General features: G+C 45.8%; 1 protein-coding gene across 2 annotated transcripts in view; it reads left to right on the forward strand.

The window, feature by feature from the left end:
- PPP2R2B (protein phosphatase 2 regulatory subunit Bbeta) overlaps positions 1-22,929 on the forward strand; it is a 257,471-nt gene that overhangs the window by 70,898 nt on the left and 163,644 nt on the right. The window contains exon 1 of one of the 2 annotated variants that reach the window (XM_019534987.1): positions 18,754-19,111. The exons of the other annotated variant lie outside the window; for it this stretch is intronic. Coding sequence (XP_019390532.1) covers positions 19,042-19,111 — 70 coding nt within the window. The 5' untranslated portion in view covers positions 18,754-19,041. Of the gene's footprint in view, positions 1-18,753; positions 19,112-22,929 lie in introns of those variants that run through there. 2 annotated transcript variants of the gene reach the window in all.

The following is a 22,929-nucleotide window of genomic DNA, read 5'->3' on the forward strand; positions in this document are numbered from 1 at the left end:
CATAAGCTGATAAAGAATGACAAAAATGTTTCAAGCTAGTTTAAAAAAAAAATATGCATACTCTGGACATATTCAGATCACTTGCCAGATTTGCAACAATACAATCCTGTTCACCACCGGATAGTCCTCTCTACTGCAGTTAGAAGTTGGTCTCCACAGGTAAAATGGAACCAACTCAAGGCTTCGCTTCATACCATTTAACTCATCTGGCTGGTAAGAAATAAAGCTAAAAACAATCAGTAGCAAGGAGTCCTCAATTTTGCGAAGCACTCATTTCAGTGTAAATGTTGGGACATAATAAAATCATAATTAGCTAGCAAAATGAGTTCTTAGTTGATGTGCTCTGCTATACGATTAGGAAGATCCAGGACTTTAAAATGTGTACGCAAAAAAAGAAATAGACTGCAAGGAAAAATTAAATGAAAATCATTTAGAATACATCCAAGCCGTTTAGTAAAATTACTTTCATTTGGTGGCATCACACTACAGAGGGGCACTATGCTACATGATGTTCTAGAAATATTATATTTGCTAATGTGACAGTAAGGCCTAAGTTTATGGTTAATGAATGAAGTTAAAACATCTGGGAAACCCTCCCACCCCCCACCATAAGCTATTTGCTTGCTCGTCTTTATGCATTTGAGAGCTCTTTGTCAGATGCTGCAATTTAGTCCATTTAAAAATTTTCAGTGGCAAGTTTGTCTTCGAACTGATGTGTTTAGGATGTTGTACTAGTGAATCATCCCTAAACTTTCCTTATCTTGGGAGTTCCTTTTGAGAATACATCCTTCTAATGGTTTGGAAAGTCTTCTTAAAACTAATCCAAATATAGGTCAAGATTGCTGCTCAGCTGATATGCAGTGTCTTTTTCTTTAGGGAATTAATCCTGTCCTACTGATTATCCTTTGTGCTTTCAATTTTCCAAAGATGGCAAAGCTGTTGTCTGAGTTGTCTCACTTCCATTACTGGATGACATTTGAAGACAAACAGAATATTTTTTTTAAAAAAGAAATAATCTTAGAGAAGGAGCCTGTGTTGTCCGATATGCCCTACACATGTTATAAGCTGTTGGTGGTTCTAGTTTAATTCATACCATTCCCTTTTGAAATTAAAACAAAGAAATAGAGTAGTCAGGGTTCTGGACATAAAGCTCAAAACAGTTCCTGCACCTGTCACCTTAGTCTCAATCCCCTTGAACAAAATCCAGCTTGGGATTTAAACAAAGCCTAACACATTTGGCATTGGCCCTAGCTTAAATAAGCTACAGATAGGCATTTTAAGAAATAGTACCTTAGTACTAGATATGTTGGGGAGCACTAAATTATTCAGGACAATGACACGAACACAGTTTTGTTTGTTTGTTATTTTGTTTATGAAGCAATTGTCTGTCACTTCTGTGTTTGTTATTCCCTTTAGCTGAATTGCTAATTGATAAAACTATTTAAGCCTATCTGCTGTTCACAAACTGTGCACTTTGTTTTTTCTGGTGTGCGATTGTCTACCATGCCCTGTAGTTTTGTTTTTGCTCTCTGGACGAAAGAAGTGCTCTAAACAGAAGAACAACGCACACTCTTGTTCATGCACACATACTGTGGTTCAAATGCAAATACATACAAAGACCAGCTATTCCCTAGATATTTATAAATCCAACTCAGTATGATTGTGCATCAATACCAGATGAAAAGAGGTGCATGACTGCAATGAGCAGTGTTTAACCAACTCTATGGCATGTCTAAATACAAACTCTCTGACCTTATATTGGGATATAATCCAATTTACATGGAATTTGATGGAAGTTGGATTATGCCATTAATCTCTAGAAGAGCCATGGTTAATTCCTGCCCCCTGAATTAAAAAAAAAAAATCTGGAAAAATCCAAGAAATAAAGAATATTGCCTTTTTTACCCCATGCTCAGTTAATGTAGCTCTTCAGTCTAAGCCCTCCTTTCAAAGTTGTCTCAGAAACTGTGTCTATCATTTTGCACCCTGTTAATCCCACGTATCATGTATCTCTGCAACAGATTGTAAGCACTTTGGGGCAAGGAGCCAGTATGTCTGCGTTACAAAGCACCGTGTATATTTGCTGTGCTATATATATGTCCCCAAAAGACCTTAGTTATTTGTGCTTCAGGTCTTTAGAACTGCAGCAGGAGTATTGCGCACCTGGAGATGCCAAGAGTATGAATCCATTTTTGGCAATCTACCATTTCATACCTCAGTAGATCATCATTCAAGTTTTTAAAAAAATGCCTCCTTTGTGGTGGCATTTACAATAATAGTTCTCAAGCAAAAATAGTTCCTCAGTACAAGCTTTGCTCAGCTCATTCGAACGCATTAACATTGTAGCATATGGCCTTAATCTTTAGCAATAGTAAATCCTATTTATTGCATAAGTATTTAAGCTAATTACTTTGATGCAAGAGGTGCGTGATGGACAGCTCATAACATACCTTTTAAAGGACATTAAAGTGTTTTACCCATTTGAAGCAGGGTATGTTTCTTTCTAAAGTGGTTATGTTTCTTTCTTAGTGGCTATGTTTTTTGCACCACACTAAGCGCATCGACACAAGACGCTACAGCGCTGTAGTATGCATTGGCAGAAACCGTGATGACACCGCTATGTCATCGTAGCAACATGCTCCCTCATTATAGGAATTTTGGATTTTAATTACAAATTCATTTTTTTAAAGCTACTGTATTGTAGCTTTAACATTTTTTTTTTAGATAGGAACATGCTTTTGTTAAAACACCTGCTAAAAGAAGTTGAAAAAGAGAAGGAAGTTAAAGTTTTAACAGGAAGTGTTTTCCTGCAGTAAAATTACATTTTATAGCTGTTGTATCACAAGTCTGACAAAGATACCTCACTAACAAGACTCAGAATCATAGAAAATGAGGGTTGAAAGGGACCTCAGGAGGTCATCTAGTCCAACCCCCTGCTCAAAGCAGGACCAGCCTCAACTAGATCATCCCAGCCAAGGCTGTTGAGCCAGGTCTTAAAACACCTCCAAGGATGGGGACTCCACCACCTATCTAGGTAACCCATTCCAGTGTCTCACCACCCTAGTAGTGAGGAAAAAAAAAAGTTTTTTCCTAATATTCAACTTAAAACTTCCCTTGCTGCAACTTGATACCATTGCTCTTTGCTCTGTCACCTGCCACCACTGAGAACTGTCCAGCTCCATCCTCTTTGTAACCCCCCTTCAGGTAGTTGAAGGCTGCTATTAAATCCCCTCTCAGTCTTCTCTTCTCTAGAAGAAGTAAGCCCAGTTCCCTCAGCTTCTCCTCAGAAATCATGTGCCCCAGTCCCCCAGACCCTGCTCCTTTTTTTGCCCTCCACTGGACTCTTTCCAACTTGTCCACAACCTTTCTGTAGTAGGCGGGAAGTGCAACAATGGACATGTACCTCCAGGCTCATTTCTGTGGAGTAGAGTAGAGCAAAAGGGAATAGGTACTTCCCTCGATCTGCTGGCAATGCTCCTACTAATGAGCCCAGTATGCCGTTAGCCTTAAGGGCACACTGCTGGCTCATATTCAGCTTATTGTCCACTGTAACCCCCAGGTCCTTTTCTGCAGAGCTTCTGCTTAGCCAGTTGATCCCAAGCTTGTAGCAGTACATGAGATTCTTCCGTTCTAAGTGCCAGACTTCACACTTCTCCTTATTGAACCTCACGAGGTTTCTTTTGGTCCAATCCTCCAGTTTGCCTAGATCACTCTGAATCCTGGCCCTATTCTCCAGCTGACTTTTACACAGTATATAGTAAGCTTCAGGAAGACAAAGCGAGACTGATGACCATTTTCTGCTCCTGGTTACATTGACGTGATCCAGGGCTCCCCAGCTACTCTGGAAAGCTAGATCTGTAGCAATTCCTTTATAAGCCATTATAGGATGTTGCACCAGATTCTGACTTCATATTGGTTTTAAACTAAACTTCAGATTTACTCCTGCCTTACCTCACTGTAAATGAGATCAGAGTCAGGCCTGTGATGGATGACAATTGATTTGAACATCGCCAAAACCAAAGTGGGAAGAAATGCAAGGATAAAATGCAGTGACTGAGAAGGATTCAAGTGGCTTTCTTTACAGAGTAGCATTTTCTTAGATTAATGATTGGTGCACGGGCCTTTCCAAGTAGATTTAGGTCTTTGTTTCCTTTCTTCGCAACCTTAGAGCACTGAAAGGAATTCTAAGCAAAATTCTGCTACAAAGCAGCTCTTTTTCTAATCACTACATATTTTGCAGGTTATACTGTTACACGAAACTCCTGAAAGGTGGATACTTTTGAGTGCACCAAGATCCAAGAAAATCCGACATACCGTACACACATTCAGAAGGCAATTATGATGTGAGGTTATAGTGTTATTGTGCCAGTCTCTGGCAAAATAGGAAGCTAATAAATCAGTGATACTAGAAGTGCTACAGAATAATAACCACAAGTTACTATGTAATAATTAGTGGTATATTAGGTCTTGTATGTCTTGCTCAGTTCCCCTTGACTCCAGCAGCAGCTCCTCCTCCTGCTTCAGCCCCTGTTGTGCTGCTCCAGGTGAGGAGGAAGCTTCAGCTGGGCAGCTCCTGGCCCAGTGCATGGGGCTCTGGCTCCAGCTCCCAGCTGCTTTCCACCCACTTGGCCTCCCTTGCTGGGTGGGTGGAAGGTAGCCGGGAGCTTTAGCTGGGCGGTTCCTGCCCCAGTGCATGGGGCTACAGCTGCAGCTCCCAGTTGCCCTTCACCCACTCTGCTCACAACAATGCAAGACTCCTTATGTGGCCCCTGGGCCCAAATAACTGCCCATCCCAGACTTGGCACATATAATAATTTTCATCCCTACTGCTGGAAGTGCTACATAAGAGATAGGAACATTCAGTTCGCCTGCAAGACTGAAAACTTACTAGATGTACTCTGTGGGGTTAGGGATAAACAGGTTCTTTAAAAATAAATATATAAGAAATTTAGACTTGAAAAATGTGAGAATTTGAATGAATTATTCCAGCAAACCAACAAGGTGGCTTTGAGTGGCATTCACTGCCTCAAACAAGGTATTGCGTAGCAAAGCAAAGTTCGGGTGGAGGGCGGAAACACGCCCCACGAGGAACACTGAGAGGGGAGAGGAAAGCTAGTCTGAATAATGAAAGAAAAGAAAGAAGCCATTTGTTCTCAGATGGTATTGGAAAATGTACAGTAGTAGATGAGCAGAAACTAAGAGAGGCATGCAGAAATGTTACAGAACGCTGGCCAGGTTAATTGAAAACTGGAGAGAAACGCTTTCGGAATAGGGATCTGCCAAGCCAGAGGGTGGTGCATCTGTAATGATGCTCATTATTTGCATGTTGTTAATCATATGCAACCTGTACTGGTTGCAGTAATAACACGTAGCAAGTATGAATGAAGTAGATCTATTTATCATATGACCTTTGTGAGGCAGAAGTCTGTACCTACATTGCATTCAGCAAAATGATTCTTTTCCTTTCTGTCTTGAGATCATCACCCTTATCTGGGAAGGGGAGGGAGCTAGGTTTCTGCTCACTTTTGATGCAAGGACTTCCTAATTTTCTTCACTTGGGGCTTAATTCTGTATGACAAAGATATCAAACTCACCTTCCCCCTCCCCCCAGGCTGGATCTTGGCGTAGGACTCCTCATAGGGCAGATCCAGACCTGGTAGGTGTGGGCAAGTAGCAGCAGAGGAAAGCCAAACTAACTTGGGATGAGTCAGAAAACTAGGGCTGGAAGACTTACACACTTTGCCACACCTCTTATAAAAATTTAATCCATGAAATTCAAGTTAGGAAAAAATACCCCTCCACAATCCATCCACTGCCGCATAATTTACCTATCCTATGTGGATCTCTCATGACTTCGAAGTAATAATGCTTCCCATTGGCTTATGCAAGAGGCTGAAATTGGGTTCTACCCCTCACTTTCCTATTCTATCTATGTAGTTGTGAACACATCACAGATGCAGGCAGAGATGAAGCCTTCTGTCTCCGTAGGTCAGATCCAGCCCACGGGCCATGTGTTGCCAACCCCTGTCCCATGGACCACAAATGCTCTGTCTAGAAGTCAGGAGTAATACTTTTGTCTGAAAGCATGTCATTCAAGTCCAGATCCATAAAGGTTTTTAGGAATTGATCTCACAAATTGCAAGACATCAGACAACTAAGTACCTTTGAGGATATGGGCCCTAGTGATTTACAAAGGCCATCTTCCCTGTGAAAGAGAAAGACCCAGTCCAGATCTGCTAAGATCAGCGAGCCCTGAACACATCCGATTTCATATCACACTTCTCTATTCCTTCCACACTTCTTAGGGTCTTTATCTTGTGGCAACATCCCATTCCCTTTGGCATGATTCTTTAAATAAGGGCCAGCCATCCAGCAGCCTGATTGGTTGACACCAATTACATATGGGATAATAGAAGGATAATTACCCATTTTTGCTGCTTAATTAGCTTCTTAGATTTGAAGTGCTCAGTCTTCTGAAATCTGCTAGCAGGAAGTCTCCGAGTACAGTTATAAATGTATTTGGAGTTGTAGGAGAGCGTCAAGCGGGTTTCCTCTCAGAGTTTTAACTTAATGGTATGACCTTCACCCAGACTGAAAATTAGGTCTCAGCCCCAATTCAGCTGGACAGCCGAGTAAACTCCACACCATGTTACAACTAGCTCTGTGCATATGGACGCTCAATTAAGACATGCCTTTGTAAGCTTAAGTTATGCAAACCTGGCTAATATAAACAAAGGTTGTTAGCACTTGTATCTTGCATTTAAATCAAACTCTCCCTGGGGAGATTAAAAAGAAAAAAAATCATCCTTCTTTTTAAAAAGAAAGATAACGAGAGCTGAATATTCAGGTCTACAGTAGCTTTTGGAAAGTCAATATTGGTTTTAAATGATTGCATCACTTTATGAAATAATGATTGGTTCAAAGAATGTCATGAATTCTAATTAATTTACATTTGCATTAAGTCCACCATCACGAAAGCCCTTCCTTTCCTTTCAAACATATCAAATTAAATATTTATTCCTGTTGTGATTTCATACATCCATAGTTAATATCACTCCCCAAAACCACCTGCTCACTGCCATATGTCACGTTCTGTACAAAGGAGAGGGAACTCCAGTGGCTGCAATTTGAGCGCATTTTTGAACAAGGCAAAGAAACAGGTGAACTTGCTGTGAACTCTGATCTGTGTTTGTTCTGATAAAATGAAGATCACAGTCATGCCAGGAAGCTGCTCTGCAATTCAGTCTTCTTTGTACAGCAGCAGTTCTTGAAAGAGCCGCCTTACTTCACACGGCACCAGCACCGGAAAGATACCAGCAGCCAAGGGCTTGATCCTGCTCACATGGGAACAGAGTCAAGCGAGTCAATGACTTGACTTGGATCCCAATCAGGCTGATTGCTGTAGAATGGGGAGAGCAGCGCAGATTCAGCCCTGTGGCTGCAAGCAATTTGCATGAATATGGGTGTGCACACACGCACACATCGCAGGCAGATGATTCATGCCAGGTGTTGTGCCAGGGCAAGGCATCTTTGGGATCTCCCACAGGGAGAGGCCACGTTGTATGCCAGCCAGCCCCGTCTCGTCCCAGGCCGGTGCCTTCTACGTCGAGACTGTTGTTGGCCAGAGAATGCCAGCAGCTCAAGAGCAACACAGGACACTGTAGAGCAGCTCTCTGCATTTATCACCACTTAATTTTTGCCAGACTGGAAATGGAGTCCACTGCTAACAACCGAACTCCCAGGGGACTTTTGAAGGCTTAATTAGCTATTGTTCGTAACACGTTCTGAAGACAAAGTGCTAAGTGTTTTTATACCTGTCTCAATTTCAGTAGACTGTAAAACGTCAAGAACAAGGCTCAGCATTGCAGACCTTAGCTGTACAGTGCCTCTCGAGACAATGTCTCTTGGCTCTGGATAGCCATCAGACATTTGCAGTCTTACCTACTGAGCCAGTGAGCAGTCTCCTTACTTAGTGCCAAGCTGGGGATAATCTAGTCAGTCACCTGCCAAACTGGTACATCTCCCTAAATTGCAATTAATTATTTTATTTTCCTTAATTTTTTCTGACTAGAGTTTCCAGTGGAACTTTAGGACATTGTGCACTTGTCACCCATCGACTTTGAGATCCCTGGGCGCACAACTTTCTTAAAGCACTTTAAAAGAAAAATCTCACTTTGCCATTACTGATCACCAAAACAGTGAGGTGCTTTCAATACAGCAAAAGAAAGGTTCATGGCATACAATCACCATAGCACGCCCATGTCCACGATAGCCCATAATACCAGATGCGGTTAATGGCAGAACCACAAATAGTTCAAATGTAAAATAGAGTGCAAACCAACCAGATTAACATGCAGAACAAATCACAAACTATAACAAAAACACACTGACTTTCTTTAAACAATCGCACATAAACCAACATCAAAGGTTATCCGTCTCAGATTCCTACAGGAGAGATTATATTGAACAACAACACTTACTCATGTGAAGAATTTTAAGTTTCCAGCCCTTCATATAAATCACAAGCTGTAAAGTAGTATCATAGGGACCTAATTCCAGAAAATAGCATCTTCCAAGTATTCACTGGCGTAAGACTTACCACTGCAGATGGAAAGGTTGGCCCCAAAAATAGCCTGGGAAAGCAGCCAAGCTGAAATTAGATGCCAGGAGATAAGCTGTGGGGTACAGAGTGCCCTCCACGGTGACCAAGCTTTCATTATTGTTTTCCACTCCAGATTCTTAAAGGTAGCGGTCACCAGCAGTCACCACGGGCTGGCTGCGCTTCTTCTACTCTACTTGCACTTAGGATCATCTTTTAGTTTAAACCAGGGGTGACCAAAACATGGCCTAGGGGTTGGATCAGGCCCACCAAGGGATTCTATCCGGCCTGCAGCACTTCCCATGGCCTCACCCAGCCCAGGCACAGGGGCAGCCTGGGCCATGGTGTGTGCAGCCAGGCCTGACACCCCCAGGCACATAGTGGGGCTGGGTCACTGCGAGGGCTGGACTCTGCTTCTCAGTAGCCCTGGTGGCAGTGGCTCCTCTTGGCTGCTGCAGCCAGTGTCACGATCACTGCCGGATCCAGCCCTCCTACCTGAGCGCCCTGCCCCATCCGCCCTGGATTCGCTGTTGGGGCCACTGGAGGGATTGCATGGGCAGGCGGAGTCTGCAAGGGGACTGGCCTGAGACCCCCACAGGCAGGTTACACTTGGCTAGGTGGATGGGATGGGGCCACAGGTGGGTGGGGAGCGGTATCCACGAGCGGGATGGACAGCTGGAGCCAGGATTGTGATGCGGTGACAGCGTGGGGCCATGCTGGGAATAGATCACAGCTCTGCCCCAGGCCCTGGCCCCAGCTGCATGCTGTCACCGCCCTGTGACCCTGGCCCTGGCCCCAGCCACCCATGCTGCTCCCAGATGCTGCTCTGCGTCCACCCGCAGCCCCATCCCATCCACCTGGCTGAACACACCCTACCTACGGGGGTCCCAGCCTGTTCTCCATGGAGACCACACCTGTCCACTCTGGCCAGCGCCACTGGAGTGGTCTAGTAATCTACTGCTTAGGGAGTTTTGGTGACTTGTTATGGGCCAGGGAGGGGTGGGGGACTGACCTGGCCAGCACCAAGTCACCAAAACTCCCTAATTGCCCACCCCTGGTTTAAACCAATTCAGGTTTGGTCTAGATCATTTTAAAATTTACATAGTTCTGTCCACTTACCATGTACATTACCCATTACATATTCTCACCTAGACTCCCCCACTTACCGAAACATAAGATACCCTCACACATAACCACTAAATTCAGTCAGGGATCCAAGTCTCTGTTTTCACACTAAAATATTTTCATAGAGTCAGATCTCACACACAGTAAAACAATTAACTAGCAGTTAATAGAACGGGGAGGCCAGACCCAGCCCGCCAAGCGATTCTATCCGGCCTGCAACAAGTCCTTCGGCTCCTCCTGGCCCAGGTGCGGGGGACAGCCTGGGCCATGGCACGTGCCACCAGTCCCACCATCCTTGGGCGTGCAGTGAGGCAGGGGTGGCGCAGTGGCCAGACTCAGCTTCCCAGCAGCTTCCACAGCGGCAGCTCACTCTGCCCAGCTGCCACTACCAGCATCTCCACCCCCACTGCTGGGCCCACCCCTACTGCCCAGGCTACCCAGTTCATCCACCTTGCACCCATCACTGGAGGTGCCAGGCAGAGCTGGTGGCATTTCCATGGAGATCAGCCCAGGACCCCCACAGGCAGCGTACGCTCAGCTGTGCAGATGGAACAGGGCTGCAGGTGGGCAGGGAGTGGCCCCCAGGAGCAGGATAGGTAGGCAGCATTGGGATTGCCAGGCCGTGACAGCACGGGGCTGGGGCCCAGGGCAGAGCTGTGATCTGCTCACCGCATATGCCCGCACACAGAACCAGCACCCGTCACAGGGCATACAGGGAGTAGGCTGTGGCTCTGCCCAGGCCCCAGCCCTGCTCTGTCACCACTCTGTGATCCTGGCCCTGCCTGCCTGTCCCAGTCTCAGGTGCCAATTTCCCCATCTCCACAGCCCATCCGCCCAGCTGAGTGCACCCTACCCATGGGGGTCCTGGGCCAGCCTCCATGGAGACCCCACCTGCCCACTGGCCCACTCTGTCCAGAGCTACCGGTGGTGGGTGTGGGGTAGATGCACCTGGAGCTGGATAGGATCAATTGCTGAACCTTTCCTATACCAGCCCAGGTCATCACCCTCCCCTCCCCAGCCTGCAACAACTCACCAAAACTCTTTAAGTGTCCCTCCAGCCCAAATAATTGCTCACCCCTGTAACAGAACCAGTTACAGCACTTTATAAATTCTGTTGACTGCAATTTACTGCAAGGGTTGGCGGGGAACCACATCCTCCATAACACTCACCTATGCTGTGATACTTCCAAAAAATTCAGCAGTAGCTAAATAGGTTGTGAGATAAGGTGCTGTGACCATTGCTTGTTCCATAGTACACAGGCATTTAATAACTGTTCTGTGCTTACTTCATTTATATATTATAGCCACCTGTTGTCTCTTGTTGGTTACTCTGTAAGTATTACAAGAAGAGACTGCCTTGTGTTTCCCTACACCTAAAAACCATGATCCTTAACTGTGGCCCTTAAGCACTACCACAGTGCTACAGATTCAACCACTACTTATTAACTCAAAAGCCTTACACTTGTTACCTGTTAGACCAAACCAGCATTATACCTTAGCTTACTGATTTTCGCATCCAAGTGTAGCGCATGATGCTTTGCTCATCATTACCTCTGTCAGAACGCATGCTGTAGGTTAAGTTCGAATAGATTTGCTTAAAAGAAAAGAAATAACCTGACAATAGATATTGAACTTCCAAATGTAAATAACTTACCCAGGCTGAAAGGAGGCATCTCAGAAGACAGAAATTACTTTAGCTAAATAGAGGAAGTAAATGTACAGAATATATAATTACTGCAATAAGAAATTAAAATGCTATATATGTGGCAAGTAGCAGATTTATCAACAGAACAATTTTTGCAAGTTTAGAATAATTTTCCTAATCCAATAATACATTTAGAAGTGTAAAAAATGAAGCTAACAGTCTAACCTATACCAGTAATTAGGAAATTGCAGGTAGTGCTTACGGATGTGAATGTAAAAATAAATTAGCTGGAGGAAGTTCTTTAGCTGAGTTTTATGGTAAGAATACAATTGGAGTTTGATTGAATTATTATTAATACACTCTCTAGGTCCCATAGAAACTGGTGCACAGGGGCTCTTACAGCATTTCTAATTGAAGCACAAAACCAGTCGAGTGGAAAGTGCCCTGACTCTTCAAGATATGTCAAAGTATGTAACATGGTAGACACCTGGGGGTTTGGAGAACAGTGACAGCTACAAGCTGACCTTTGGTGAATTTAATCTGCAAATGGGTTCCTGCTTAGGACAGCTAATGCTTTTAGTTATTGTAAAGGCTTGTTCCTGGATTTTAGAGAGCTGAGAATAAATGAATTTCAGGAAGCAGACCTATGCATGCTGCATAACAAACAGGTGGACTGTAGATGTATTTGAAGTATTTAAAGAAAACTTTGCAGGACTTACGAACGTACAGATAGAAATAATGCACAGTTGGAAGAATAATATTTCCACTTAATAAAGGGGGAAATCATTGCCATTCAGTAAAATTGGACTAATCTGAAGAGAAACAGAAGAGGGAGGGGATGTGTTATTTGTTTTTATGAAGCAAAATTCACTAAAATTGCAGGGGAGGGTTAATTTGGCTAAACATTTGCTTTTGATGGAAAATTGCCATTTAAAACCTAAGCATAAAAGAAATATGTTTATGGTAACATTTGAAGGGAAAAATGCTATTTTTTAAAAAGAATTAGGGATGGAAAACCCAGATTTAAATTATGTTTACTCTACAATATGTGCGCATACAGGCAAATGCAGTCATGCATGCATAAAAGCTCACATACATGCATATATTTGCAGAAGAGATCAGACCTCCATTTTTTTTACAAAACCTTCCCTTTCAATAATACTTGGCTTTTATACCAACATTTATAGAACTTGTATCAGTTGATCTTAATGCACTTTTATAAGGAGAAGTAGGAATCATTATCCTCAGTCTGAAGATGGAGAGGTGAAAGCACAGAGATGAAAAGATACCCAAAGGATAGATACAAGTGACACAGAGGCCAATTTTGAACCCAGGTTTCCTGAGTCCCAATCCAGGGCACTGACTCTGACCGCACATACATTGGGAATGTTAATGTTATTGCACCTTTTACAGCAAGGGTGGGCAAAATATGGCCCACAGGCTGGATCCGGCCTGCCAATTGATTGGATTCAGCCCACAGGCAGGTGCCCACCAATTGATTAAGTCTGGCCCAGGGCAGCATGCACGTGCTCCCACCCACACCCCCTGATGGTCCCAGCCCTGGCCAAGGTGCACAGCTTCCCAGCAGCTGACCAAGTGGGTAGAAGGCACCTGGGAGCTGGAGCCCTATGTGTTGGGGCAGAAGCCACCCTGCTACAGCTTCCCCCCTGCCTAGCTGGGCATATGGTGCCTGATGCATGTCCCCACAGCTGCCACTGCAGCTTTGCAGTGCTACCTGCTTCCCACGGTGGTGCAGCAGGGGCAGAAGGAAGAGGAGGAGATGCTGAAAGTGAGGGGAGCTGAGCAGTACCCAGGTGGCTGTAGCCCCACTGGGCAGCTGTGTGCATTGGCTGGGGCCGGGGCTGGCAGGGGACAGCATGGCGCAGCATGACACGTGCTGCCCCAGGCAGGATTGGGTGCAGCTTGCCCCATGCAGAGTGCTGCTGGGGCAGCTGTGGGCTGGATGGGGCAGGGATGGACTACTCCCGCACTGCACCACCCAGGTGAGCTCTGCTGCGTGTGCCTCCTGCCCTCCTCCCTTCTCCCCACCCCTGGTGGCTCCTGGGAGCTAGCATGCAGGCTGCCCCCCACACACATGTGCATATCACCTCCTACACCTCCCACGCGCCCAACACCCCCCACATCCCCCCACACACAATATGTAAGAGTAAGACTATTATGCAATCACTTCTGTATACACTGGTCAAAAAAACATAAATCAGGACAAAAATAATGTTTGGGAATAAAATGTTATAGTAGAGGTTTGACTTTTAGTATACGATTTTTTTTTTAATCTATAATTTGTTAAAATGATATCTTCTAAAAGATTTTGTGTACCTCCAGCTGACGTAATTGCCCACTCCTGCTTTACTGCTTTTTACAACAGTGGTCCATTAATACCTGCTTATATTTTGGTCTTGAAAAGGAGGCCAGGTTTTGGGTTACTGTGTATGGGTGTTGCTCCGATAAATTGTTTAGCTTAAAACATGATACAGATGCCTAATTTTAAAATATATCCATTAAGCATGTGCAGAAACTTGTTTTCAATTGTTTGATAAAGACTTTTGGCATGTGAACTTTCTGCTTATGCCTCTGTGAGGGTAATGCCTCCAGAGGAAAGCTTCTGGCTTGTCATGTCAGTATAATTCTCACTCTACTAAATGCCCTATGACATGATAAATGCGTGGGAGCTCAAGCAATATGTGCATGAGTGCCTGAGTTGGTTTGAACATAATTTTACTCATGTTGTATCAGCCATTATACACCACTGTGTAAAAGAATTCACCTTGGGAACCATACAGTGAAGATTTTGGGACTTTACCTTTCCCTAGCATGATCATGACATCATTCAGAAAGAGTTTTTATCCTGTCTTGCCAATAATATTCATCTGAAAGGACTCTGCATATCCTTTCAAAAGGCTCACAGGCACAGGACGATGGCTTAGAAGGTAGACTGTCCCATCAATAAGCCATGTGTAGAGAATCCTTAAACCCTCATTGGCAGAAGCTATCTCCTGCACTATCTTTGAAATAAGTAACTCCAAAAGAGGCAGCACAATCTCAGTGAAATAATACAGAACATAGCATCTTGTCCACATCTCAGGAGATTTTTATACTTAGGAAAGAAAATCAAAAGCAGCAAACCTGGGTGTGCCACAGTGGTATTTGTCTGTTCACTACACAGCCATTCTGGCTCCTCCAGTCACAGTAATAACAATCTTCCGCCCCATTGATGTAGTACTGTATTAGCCTACATAAATCCTCTCCTGGGTCAGAACTGTAGTGTACTTAGAGAGCAGGGTGACCACCAAACATCCCATCCTGAGATCTCACTCTAGCTCTAATGCAATTGAGAGTTGCCCCTGAACAGCTCTTAAGTTGTATGGCTCCTGTAGACTCCACACCAGTGGAGAAGTGGCATAGGGTGGCAGGGCTCTGCTATGTCCCCTCTAAATCCCTGATGCTCCCCTATGCCGTGGAGTAGGTCGGAGGTACAGCCTCATGTCCAACCACATGGGCCCAGCAGTGTTTCTCTCTGCTGATGGTATTTTGCAGGCACATTGAAAGTCACCTGAGTGTTACAGGGGGACCATCATTCAGCGAAGAAGATGGGATTGGCATGTTCAATTCACTACAATTAACTCTCTCAACAACTGTGCGCTGTAAGTGGGGAGGTGCAGAAACGGCAACAGAAAGATTATTCAGGGCCCCCAGTGTCCTGCTGGCAGAGCCTATGGTCAAACTCTGGGCTACCTCCCTTCCTCCCTCCCTCCCCATGCTCATTCCTCCAGACTGATTCTCAAGACAGCAATCGCTTGAATGATGAAAATGTCTGGTACATCAAAGTAATTGTTATATTTTGCACTTTAACTTTGCAGTCAATGATTTTACTGAAGTGCAATTAAAAGGGTGGGGAGAGTTTTCCCAGTGGGTTTCTTCTCTGTCTTTGTATGCTGTTAAATGTGTGTCAAGGTTTACTTTATTCCCTGCATCAGACAGGATCTTCTGAAGATCTTTTTTTTTGCTTCGGAAAGCACCAGCTGGCATGTTGTTTCAAAACCTGCTTGGAAGAGAACGCCCCTCAAAGCCACTTCTAAGGACACTGCGGATTACTCAGTTCCAACCTTGAAGCCATTCAGCAGAACATCTCAAAACACTTTACATACACACTAATGCTCACAGCAACAAGCCAATGAGGGAAGGAAATGCTCATATTCTCTATCTGATAGATGGAGAAACTGAGGCACATAGACTGTTAAGGGATTAGCTTAGTTTAATATTGGGAACAGAGTGGTGGTTCCCTGCTCCAGCTGCCTAGACTTTATCTCCTGTCGATATTATTGGAATCCCAACATGAACCCACACTCCATGGTACTAAATACTGTATACACATAGAAATATGCACAAATGCCCCAGTACCAAATGACCACTAAGCACAGGAACCTCACCCTCTTAGGCTAATATACTGCTTTATTCAGTGAGATAACGGGCCTCTTTCTACACACGCATCATTGGCTTAACTCCATTTACTTCAGCAGTTACTCCTAAGCTAGAGAAGAATCCAGGCCCCCTGAGGCTCAACGTTAAGGACAAATAACAAAAGCTAATTTGCTACTGATGCTGGTATCGAAATGGTGACAGTCAGGCCTCTTTAGGCATCTGAGCGGAGATCTGAGAAACTACTGCACAACTGTCCATCTAGTATATGCCTCTTTTACATCACCTGAAATAACAGAGCACTGTACATACAACAGTGTGCATGCTCTGCCCTCCATGACTCGCAAATAAATATTGTGACCTCAGGAATATATATCAATATTCTTGTCCCTTCCTGAAGGCAGTAACAGGGTCCAGATGCCCAGCTGTGGAAGTTATTTTTCCAGCACTGGCATCTGTCTCATTGGCACTCGCATTTGGCTTGCAGAGAAGCAGGGTGCACTTAACCAACCAGCTGCCCATTTAGTAACCATTAAAGCAAATGAATGTTGTATAGTATTGGCATTATATCTGCTATTTATTATCGGCTGTGTTATGGTTTTTAAGCACTAGGCTGTGATCTGAAGAGGTCTCACAGCTACAGGAGCACCCAAGGTCATCTTGACTTACTCAGGAAGAGAATGAGGGAAGGGGGGAAGCAGAGCCCGGGGAAGCAGCAACCCCACTCTTAAAAAGAATAGGGGCCACAGCCCTATTCCTGCCCATGTCTCCTTTGTGGTGTCTCAATGCCATCAGTGCAGAATACTGCAGGCTAAAGGGCTAAGGCTAAAAATGGAGGAAACTTAGCTGCACCCTGCCCAGAGCATCCCCTTCCAGGGTCAGTCAAAACCCAGTTATAATTCTGGCTGGTGACTGCCCAGGAGTGATTCAGAAAATGCACACCTGTGGCATGGCATGGACGCTGTCCTTAGCCAGCCCCCTACCAGTACTGTACAAAGTGCTAAAAAAGCTCTGCTTCTAGCCCGAGGAGCTTACTACAGAAGCAAAGAGCTTCTGACTTGATATGTAGTTTGCTTAATATTTGCATTAGACTCCTCTTTCATATGGAGAAATGACTTTTACTTTCTAGTTCCCATGAAATAAATCTGTAAGCACATACGAGCCAGTGCTGCATTCTTCATGTGAATCAGACAGGCAGGATCCAGGATCCAGCTCTGAGGCTGAAACTCTTTAGAGGACTCACAAGCAGAAGATGGCAATAAGGCTGCTACTGAAATGCACAGATCATTTATGACATTTCTGTTACTTAGAAGCATTATGATAGCACCTGGCAGCCCTACTTAAGGTTGGGTCCTATTGTACTGAGTGTTTTATCAATGCCTAGGAACAGATAGTCCGTGACCCATGAAACTTTTGAACTCAGTACAAGAGAGGTAGAGAGAGGGCAGGAAATCAGAATCGCACAGAGAGGAAGGGGCCTCCTTTGAGACAGCAGCTTGGAGACAGAGTGGAGAAAAGAACCCAGGCCTCTGAATCCCCTTGTGCTGTACAGTAGCCAGTATTTTTATAGTGGCTCTTACACCTGGGTGTAGCTGCAAGGTAAAGAATCGTTGCTATTTAAATGCAAACGGTGGGCCTGAAATGCACCAGGTCCCTATACTTAAACCATCTGCAACCAGGGAAAGCATCCATATCCCATTCCACAGCTGAGTAAGGTCCAGCAGAGGAGAGGGCAAGTGCCTGATGCCAAAGTCAACTAAGCAATGTCAATCACAGCTCGAGGGAGGTTTAGCACTGGGCTGAAATGCTCTGCCCAAGCTGTACACCCTGTGGCTAGGGGTGTCAGGAGAGAACCAGGCATCGGGGTCCCCAGCAGCTGGCTGGCATCTGCATCCTGTGGGCATGGCCTGCCGTGGACCTAGGAGTACCCGAAGCCCCCGACTGAAGTCTGGGAGGCAGGACAGGACCCCTGCATGACTGAGCCCATAGCATTTGGCACTGACCAGGCTGCTTTGGCCTGAAACACAGCATTTCAAAAGAAAAAAAGCCACCTGAAGGTGTGGCAGCTGCCAGGCCCAAGAGCAGAACCCAGCTCAGGGCCAAAGCTTTTATTTTTCCTTTTTTTATAATTTGTATCCAAGGCCAAATTAGCTCAAACTAACTCCAAATCCAAGACTCCCGAACCATAAGTGGCCCTACTACTGGCAAATATCCCCACCCGCACCTGGGGCTTCAGAGGTTTCCAAAACCTTTGGCAGGCATCCTAGTTGCCAGTATAGGGGGTAGGGGGTGGATGTGCACCCCGAGAGTGCCAGTGCACACCATGTCAAGCCATGCTCCCTGTTTAGGTAGGAGGCAGGTGGGATCACTAGTGCCCCCCACCTTGAGTGCTATCTGGGGAGTGGGACTGCCAGCAAAAGCGGTCGCGCCACTTCCAGAAGTGGCCGCGGGACTTCCAGAAGTGGCCCGGCTGCTTTTTGGCGAGTGAGACAGGGTGTCAGGGAACCCCCTCGGGTCAGCAAAATCGGCCCCCTGGTCTCTGACTGGTGTCGGGCGGGGGGGGGGGGGGCACGTGCCCCCCCGGACTCAAGAGGCACCAGTCACCTGTGCTACTTGCAGGCCCAAGCCCGGAGGTTCTGCCCTTAGCCAGAAGACCCTGGGAGCAAGCGGAGCAGGAGGCTCCCATCTCCAGGAACCGGGCAAAGCGGCTGCCCCGCGCCAGAAGGAAAGCTGCCTCCGTGGGCACAGGTGCGCGGGGCCTCCCCTCGGGCGCCCCCGCTCCACTGCAGCAGCGAGACGCGCGGCCGCCGCTCGGGGACCGGCCCCGGGCCGCCGCCGCGGTTGGACAGCGCCGCGCTGTATGGGCGGAGCTTGGGCTGTAATGCACCATAAGGCTCCGGCAGCCCCAGCCGCCGCCGCTGCCGCAGCAACTTCCCTGCCCAGCCGCGCTGCTGCAGAGCGGGGCCAGCCCAGCCCTGCGCGGATCCCCGGGGCCGCCGCCGCCGCCGCGCTCGGGCTCTGCCGCAGCAGACACCATCTTGAGGCCGGGGCCCCGATCCGGGCGGGCGAGCAGCTGCGCCCGGGAACCTGTTGGGCGTCGCGCAGCAGGGCGCGGGCTGCGGGCAGGGCAGGGCCATGCCCCGCGTCCCCCCGCGCCGCTGAGCTCGGCCGCGGGCGGGGATGATGGATCCTTGCCTGCCTGCTCTCAGCGCCGGGGCGAGCGAGCGCGCTGCCAATGGAGGAGGACATTGATACCCGCAAGATAAACAGCAGTTTCCTGCGCGATCACAGCTATGCAACTGAAGGTAGAGGGATGCCTTGGCATTTGCAACTTGCGTGGGCTGAGCGGCCCCCGGGGAGCGGGTGCGGAGCCCGGGGGGAGCAGCAGCAGGTGGGTGGGGGCAGGGGGGGAAGGGGTTTGCGCCCTTCCTTGCCGAGAGGCGAGGCCGGTGGCTTGCCCGGAGGCAGGTGGGGGCTCTGGAGACATGCAGCTGGTGGCCGTGCGCTGCACGCTTGGGCCTCCCTCGCTCTCTGCAGCCAAGGGGAGGCCCTGGCCTCTGGGCTTGAACAGGTGGGGAAACTGAGGCTGGCGGCACTGGTGTCCAAGAGTGGCATTGGGAATCGCAGGGTCCTGTCTCCTAGCATGGGGCTCACATGGCTCCACCTCCATTAGACCCGAGCAGGGGCTTCTTGGGAACCAGCGTGGCCCCGAGGCACGGATGTGCAATGAGAAGTTGGAGGATCTTGAGCCTTTCTGCCGCTGGATGGCACTGGGCATGTCATGTTGCTCTCTCTTGTGGGTTTTCATGTCTGTAAATGGGAAGAGCTGTCTAGTTCTCCAAGGGGATTTTGGTGCTAACCAATAACTAGGAATCTCATGGTATGTTCAAAGCCCTGTATAAATGGGAAGTATTTGAATTTGATTATGAAATAAGTGGAAACCTGGCATACAACCAGCTATGATCTGAAGAGCTGGTGGGTTGTGACCATATTGCTGGCACCCCTGTATGATCTGTAAGTGGTGGTAAAAGCTTTTTAAGATGGGGCTTAACATTTAGAAAATGAAATTTGAGTACTGAAACTGTTCCTTCCTTTCCCCTATTCCTAAAACTGATTTTTATTTTTTTTTCCTAAGACTCCCCCCTTTCTTTGCTGTTGAAGCCTGGAGGGGGGAGGGGGGGAAAGTGTATTGCAAAAGGGTGAACAGACTACCTGCTATTCTACCAGAGTCAGTAGATCTAATGTCTTCCCCCTGCCTCCACATCTTAGGGTTTGGCCACTGGTGCATTTAAACATGGATTTTAGAGCATAGTATGGTGAGTGAAGCAGATCTTGTGGCCATGTGAAGCTGAAGCAGCAGAGTGCAAGATCTGTGCTGCATCTTGCACTGCATTCTGCCACAAAGAGGCAGCCTCCACCAATGGGTGATGATCAGGAAGATGGACAGGAAGAAGCACCTGCTTTTGCTAGAATTTCTAATGGCTGAAAAGCTACTGCCTTCACATCAATTATTTTACAACTTTCTCCAGTAGATGAAATGTGGCTCCTGCTAAATCAGTGAATCCCTCTGCAGCATTATGTTGTTGCAGGGAATTCCTTTTTTTTAAAGGCGGGGGGAAGAAAAATACCCCCATCCCTGCAAGCCTATTATGCTCTCCTTCTGTTTCATTTTTCTAAGATTCCTACTGAGTCAGAGAGAAACATAAATGCATCAAATGAGTGGGATTTTTCTCACGTGTATGATTCTAGTGAACAGATTCCTAAAGGAGGCTATCCAGAGGGGAAGATCTCCTCTTAACGTAAGAAAAGCCTGGGACTCTTGGTGAGCCAGTGAATAGATCGGTGTGATCCCATACAATGTTGCTTGTTAGCAGCTGAAGTGTACAAGATCAGTTTTCACAATTATGAAATATAATTGGGAGTGAGAATGTGATATCTGTTCATTTTGGACCATCTCTTAATCGTGTTGAGCATCTGTTCCCCGTGGCACATTTCCTTGCATATATGTGTATCTATAGCACCTCTGACTGGACCCTAATGCTCTACACAGGATGGCTGCACTGGTTCCCTAGTATCTGCCTGCAGAACCAGGGCTGCGCATGTTGGGAAGTCCAGCCGGGTGCGAGTGGCGAGGTGCAGTCTCTTGGCAGAGCATTCAGAAAGGCAGTATGTGGCCACAGTGAGTGGGAGCTGAGCTAGATGAGCACACCTCTTGGGCAACCTTGGTCACTACTTTAAAGCTGCGTTTCTGATGCAAATCTGAGGGAGACTAATGGTACCACTCCTGGAGGAGCAGCTGATCCCGTTTTCAGCTCGCGTTTTCCTATCCTATTTGGAGTGGGTGGCTAGCTTGGAAGGATGAGTGGGTGAATTGACTTAAGCTTGTGATCTTGGGGGGTCTGGGTTATTTTAACCTGAAGTTAAAGTCAAGTCATTCCCTCCATTTAGGATGTGATGCATTCAGAGTTTGGAAGAAAACAACTCTCTAGTTTGCTGTATTTAGCTCTAGCATAGCCTTCTCTCTTATTTTTAAAAAAAAAAAAAAAAAAAAAGGAAGAAATTTTGAGGAAACTTAAATCTACTCCTCTTTGTGCAGAAAGCCACGTTGGGATATGCCAAACCAGCTGTTGCTGGATTTTTTTTTTTAGGAGTGTTTAATGGCTAAATATCTGCTGAGAGTTTCTCATGCACGTGTTATCCTTTGCCTGATTTCTGAATTTTGATGCAGATGTTCTATCAAAGGAAGGCTGAGTGCACTTGGAAATGCTATGCCTTGTTAGTGCATGGTAAAAGGCAAAAATATATCCTGGGAAGCTGAATGATTTTTGTTTGCGTAAAAGGAAATGTAGGTCTAAAAAAATTAAATTGATAATGTTTTTCTTAAAAACATCCTTACAATACCTCTGCAGTAAGTGAAGACCTGTTTTTGGAATGAAGGTACCCATAGTGTGTCAGCTGAAGGAATGGGGTTATGTAATTTGGCTTAGTGAAGTGGTGTTGCTCTTTCAATCACTTGGATATTATAATGCAAATGCAGGATGGGACTGGTATTTTAAATGCACACACTTGAATGCCTCATTCTTCTAGTGCAGTGCACAGAACTACCAGTAATGGAGGAAAGAAATATGTGCTATTAACTCCACTTTAGTTGCCAGGAAATATTAAGTTGTTGAACATAATGCTCTGAAAATTACAGGCCCTGGTATAATGGAATTCAAGAGAAGCATAAGAAAGCCATGAAAAATGGTTCTGAAATATTATTGGTGGGGGAGTGCCTTTCTATCCTAGGTCTTTTTCTTTTCCCCCAGACATTTAACTAATTAATTCATTACAACTTTTATTTTCTGATTTGTGTGTCTACATCTCAGAAATAGAAAGGCTTATTCTGAAGCCTTGAATAGCCATTTAAAAATATACAATGCTGAGGACATAATTTGAAATGGGAGAAATTGGTGCCATAGCTGTGAAAAGGACCCTGATCGTCTTCTTCCAGGGTTCCCTTTTAACCAAAATGAAGCCCTCTGGCATGCATAATGATGCCTTTTCCTGTAAATTTGGAAACAAAATGTGAATCTCTAACATGTAAAGGTTTTTATATAGTGGTAGGGCTATTTCTAATAGTTCTGTCCTACACTTAGCAGATCTCTGAAATCCTTTAGATGACTTGTAGTACAGAAAACTGCTGCTGAACAAATGTGGTAAATAGTATTAATATGCTAGGTTAATGGTTGAGCTTCTTGTCATACTTTAATTTGCAGAGTACAGTGACTCTGGCTCTTGCACTACTCCAGTCTGGAAACACAACCTCAGTACTATGGACATGATATTAAGACTGATCCTGCAAGACTTTTATGTAATTCTGTGGGCTGATGCTGATAGGATTTTCAGGCATGAAGAGCTTGCAAAATTGGGGCCCTGACAACAGCAACTCTGACTTTTTTTGTTTGACCTTGCTTTTAAAGCCTTGAGGAATCTTCCTTCCTACTCTTGTAAAACAGACAAAATGTTGTGTTGGTGTTCTTGCCATTTGACATCTGCTAACCTACTCCAAAGAAGAAAGTGAAGTGGGTGTTCCCTTCATGCAGTAAATGCCAATATTCTGCAGTGGAACAGTTGGAGGTTT

This window comes from Crocodylus porosus, unplaced genomic scaffold (assembly GCF_001723895.1).
Source record: "Crocodylus porosus isolate Cpor-Errol unplaced genomic scaffold, CroPor_comp1, whole genome shotgun sequence".
NCBI lineage: Eukaryota > Metazoa > Chordata > Crocodylia > Crocodylidae > Crocodylus > Crocodylus porosus.